A 5,000-nucleotide genomic window follows, 5' to 3' on the forward strand; every position below is an offset into this window, starting at 1 on the left:
CTTCCTCTTCCTCCTCTTCCTCCCTCTTAGAGTTCTCTCACAACTTTGATCTTTTTTCTCCTCTCTCTTTCGTCCTTTCTCAACTCTTCCTTTTTCATCTTATTTTTCTTTCAAACTCTCTCTCTCTCTCTCTCTCTCTCTCTCTCTCTCTCTCTCTCTCTCTCTCTCTCTCTCTCTCTCTCTCTCTCTCTCTCTCTCTCTCTCTCTCTCTCTCTCTCTCTCTCTCTCCGTTAACTCTAATTCTTATGATCATTTCTTTGTGCACTTCTAATTTTCTCTTCTCCTTTATTATCATTATTATTTTTATTATTGTTATTATTTTATTATTATTTTAACGAAGTCATGTCTCTTCCTCAGGTCATTAGTACCACACCTGAAGCGCTAACCGGGACACCTGCCTATTGAAAGTGAGTGTTACCGTTCTACCTGTGTCACCTGCTCTCTCTCTCTCTCTCTCTCTCTCTCTCTCTCTCTCTCTCTCTCTCTCTCTCTCTCTCTCTCTCTCTCTCTCTCTCTCTCTCTCTCTCTCTCTCTCTCTCTCTCTCTCTCTCTCTCTCTCTCTGTCCGTCTCCCCCTCTTCTCCCTCTTTTGGTTAACACAATCTCCTCCTCTTCCTACCCTTTCTATCTGTCTTCCTTCTTTCCATTCTCTTACTCAGATACCCACAACAGACCCTCCGCCTCCCACTCTTCAATCTGTCCGTCTCCTCTTCCTCTCCCTCTTTTAGTTAACACACTCCTTCCCTTCCTCAACCTTTCCTCCCCCCGTGGCCTCACCTTTGAGCTCGTTGTTGTTGATGTTGGTGGTGTTGTTGTTCTCCGCGTTTGCCTTCTTCTCGAACACGTCGAAGTCGTAGCGGCAGTAGAGACCGTCCTCCCGCAGCGCGAACTCGTCCCCGGGGAGCAGCTGTTTCGTGCATGTCGTACACCTGGAGGGGGGGAAGGGGGGGCGTGAAGGGGGTGATGAGGGGAGGAGAGAGAGGGTGTGTGTGAGTGTATGGATGTCTAGCGGAAAAGTGTAGGGTGAATGTCTGGAAGGGGTCGTGAAGGGTGTGGGGTGACGAGGGGAAGGAGAGAGGGTGTGTGTGAGTGTATGGATGTCTAGCGGAAAAAAGTGTTGGGTGAAAGAATGTCTGGAAGGGGGCGTGAAGGGGGTGGTGGGGTGTTTTGGGGGAGGGAGAGATATAGTATATGGGTGTATGGATGTCTAGCGAAAAAGAAAAGAAGATGTCTGGAAGGGGGCGTGAAGGGGGTGGTGGGGTGTTTTGGGGGAGGGAGAGATATAGTATATGGGTGTATGGATGTCTAGCGAAAAGGTGTAGGGTGAAAGAATGTCTGGTGCATGTGTGTAAAGATTTTTAGCGCTAGGGTGTAGGGTGTTAGGGTGTGCGGGGCAGGGTGTGAGGCTGTCTAGTGTAGTGAGGCCTCCGGGTTCGAGTCCCGCCCGCCGCTACAAGCTGAGTGTTCAGTTGTCACCGAGTGGCTCGCGCTGCTGGTGGCGCCTGTCACCGCGAACTCTGCCGACGCTCAGCAGGGTAGCAAAGATGAGTTCAGGTGGGCAGCATGAGCCAAGTAATATGGCGCCACTATAAAAGAAAAAAAAGATCCCAGCGACACCAACAGGCTGGGACCGACCTGCAGGCCCCATCAAGAAAGCCTTCCGGTGCTACGAGCCGAAAATAAAAGAAAAGAAAAGACTCGTGTAAGGGTGAAAGGCTGTCTCAGATAAAGGGGCTATTACACTGGGCAAATTTTCCGTGGATCTTAGTCAGACCACGATTTCCGCTGGCGTGGTTCTTATATTTCCGTGGTTTTCTGACGTGTTCGCGACCTTCCAAAGCTACGGAAGACTTCACCTAAGGACGACGGTATTACTCACCATCATCATCATCAGCAGCAGCAGTAACAAGAAATGAATGAGAACCACGCCAGCGGAAATCGTGGTTTGACTGAAGATCCACGGAAAATTTGCCCAGTGTAATAGCCCCTCAAAGCCGTCTAGTGGAAGGGTGTAGGGTGTAATACAGTGTAGTGTAGGTAGTAGGGTGTAGATAAGGTTGTCTAATCATATGTAGTGGGTGTCGGGTGCTGGGTTGAGGGTGTGGCGTGCGCGGCCCCGCAGCTCACCTGAAGCAGTCCAGGTGGTATATCTTGGTCCTGGCGCGCATCACCATGTCCGTCTTCTCAAACATACGCCCGCACTTGTCACACTTGGCGCCGAACAGCCTAGAGGAGGGGGGAGGCAGGAGCACTTAGCAACACACACAGTAACACTCTCAGTAACACACCCAACAACACACACACAGTAACACTCTCAGTAACACACCCAACAACACACACACAGTAACAATCGCCAAAACACTCACCAACACACACAGTAACACACAAACTAACACTCACCAACACTTAGTAACACTCCCAGTAACACTCCCAAGAACACACACACAGTAACAATCTCCAAAACACTCACCAACACACACAGTAACACACAAACTAACACTCAACAATACTCCCAGTAACACTCCCAGTAACACACCCAACAACACACGCACAGTAACAATCGCCAAAACACTCACCAACACACACAGTAACACACAAACTAACACTCACCAACACTTAATAACACACCCGAGCAACACACAACATACGGGGACACTAGGAAATGCTAGGAAAGGGGGGGGGGGGGGGGGAAGGGATTACTTGGTAACACTCCTTCAGATTCAGTAATACACTCAGTAACACGCCACGCAACACTCGCAACACTTGTAACACTGGGCAGTAACACACACACACACACACACACACACACACCGCTCAAGAGTCATTTCCATTCAAGTGTTTCTTTTCTATCGACCATAAAAGAAAAAAAAAAATAATAATAATAATAATAATAATAATAATAATAATAATAATAATGATAATCTGTAAATCTTGAGAGGAAAAAACAAACAAATAGGAAGAAAAAAAAATACGATGAACGCGAAGAATAAACGAGATAATAATAATAATGATAATAATAATAATAATAATAATAATAATAATAATAATAATAATAATAATAATAATAATAATAATAATAATAATAATAATAGTAGTAAAGTTAATCCGTTCTCGTGCGTCTCGCGGCAAAAATTTGAGCTTCATAAATTAGATTTCTTGGAACAATGATAAAGCAAACAGAGAGAGAGAGAGAGAGAGAGAGAGAGAGAGAGAGAGAGAGAGAGAGAGAATATCAATTTACTGGAAGAGGGAAGGGAGGAAGGAAGGAAGGAAGGAAACTCAGACCGGGAGAGCAAGGAGGAGGAGGAGGAGGAGTTGCAGATGAAGGGGAAGACGGAGACGAAAGCGGAGGCGGAGAAGTAGGAGGAGGAGGAGAGGAGGAGGAGGAGGAGGAGGAGGAGGAGGTGGAGGTCTAGCCCCGCCCCTTCCTCCATACCTCTTCCTCCTCCCTCCTTCCCTCCCCTCCTCTCCCTTCTTTCCCACCCTTCCTCCTCCTCATTTATCTCCCCTCTCAGCATCCTCCATCTTCCTTAATCTTTCTACTCTCTCTTCCTCCCTTTTTCTCTTTCCCTCTTCTTCTTCCATCCTCCATCTCCCTCTCTCTCCCTTACCATTCTCCATCTCTCTCTCTCTCTCTCTCTCTCTCTCTCTCTCTCTCTCTCTCTCTCTCTCTCTCTCTCTCTCTCTCTCTCTCTCTCTCTCTCTCTCTCTCTCTCTCTCTCTCTCTCTCTCTCTCTCTCCCCCCCCCAGCATCCTCCATTTCCTTCTCTCCCTTTCTTCCAGCAGTCTCCATTTCCTTCCTTCTCTCCTTACTCTCCAGCCTCTATTTCTCTCTCTCTCTCTCTCCCTCTCTCTCTCCAAACCACCCACTCACCCTTCCTCACCCTCCCTTTCTCCCTCCTTCCTTCACCCTCCATACTTCTCCTGCTCTTCCTCCCCCTCCTCCTCCTCCTTTCCATCTTCCCAGCCTCCCCCCTTCTTTCCCTCCCTCCTCCTCCTCCTCCTCCTCCTCCTTCTCCTCCTCCTCGCTGCCTTCCGCCGCAGATTAAACACTGGAGGCGGAGGTTATTTGAGCACAAACAGAGCTGTCCAAACTGAGGCAGCGCTCCAGATGAGATTTCGTGGAGCGGGCGGCGAGCGGCACCTGGTGGGCGGCGGCGGTGGGCCAGGTAACGCGCCCCCGCCCCGAAGATATGGGAATTGGGGATGGGAGAGGAGGGGAGGAGAGAGAGAGAGAGAGAGAGAGAGAGGCTCCCCCTCTCTCTCTCTCTCTCTCATAAATCTATCACCAAGTCTTATACAAGTACTCAATCGGTGTTTATTTTGATTTTGCTCCTCGCGATTTTAAAGATAGTGAGTTAGGGAGAGAGAGAGAGAGGATGTTATGTCTGTTTGGTTTGATTCATCTCTCTCTCTCTCTCTCTCTCTCTCTCTCTCTCTCTCTCTCTCTCTCTCTCTCTCTCTCTCTCTCTCTCTCTCTCTCTCTCTCTCTCGTGAATGTAATCTTCTTTCTCAACTTGGCAAAGCAAACAGTCGTGTAATAACTTATTGTTGTCTGTGTGTGTGTGTGTGTGTGTGTGTGTGTGTGTGTGTCGGTCTGGCTGTCTATCAGCGCGTGTGTCTGTCTGTGTGTGTGCCTGTCTATCTGTGTTTGTGTGTGTGTGTGTGTGTGTGTGTGTGTGTGTGTGTGTGTGTGCGTGTGTGTGTGTTTACGTTTCGGCCTATAGCGCCAGTAGGGTTTCTTGGTGGTTCTGGTGGTCGGCCCCATCCCGTTATGGCGCAGGGAAGTGTTTATAGCGGCGCCATCTTGCTTGGCTCATGCTACCCCCCGGAACTCATCTTTGAACCTCTTTAGAGAGAATCCAGAGTCCGGGCTGATAGGTGGTCTTCAGGGCAGCATTTGGGTAGTCTTAGGCCACTCGGCGGTGACTGAAAAATCCCAGTTGTGTCGGCGGGCAGGATTCGAACCCGCGATCTCCTGGACGCGGCGCCGGCACGCTA

General features: G+C 48.9%; 1 protein-coding gene across 1 annotated transcript in view; it reads right to left on the minus strand.

Annotated features, from left to right (window-relative positions):
- LOC126998768 (insulin gene enhancer protein ISL-1-like) overlaps positions 1–5,000 on the minus strand; it is a 58,394-nt gene that overhangs the window by 25,307 nt on the left and 28,087 nt on the right. Inside the window, 2 exon segments of the mRNA XM_050860793.1 lie at positions 777–928; positions 2,127–2,225. Of these exon segments, the coding sequence (XP_050716750.1) occupies positions 777–928; positions 2,127–2,225 (251 nt within the window).

Source organism: Eriocheir sinensis, chromosome 15 (assembly GCF_024679095.1).
Source record: "Eriocheir sinensis breed Jianghai 21 chromosome 15, ASM2467909v1, whole genome shotgun sequence".
NCBI classification, from domain to species: domain Eukaryota; kingdom Metazoa; phylum Arthropoda; class Malacostraca; order Decapoda; family Varunidae; genus Eriocheir; species Eriocheir sinensis.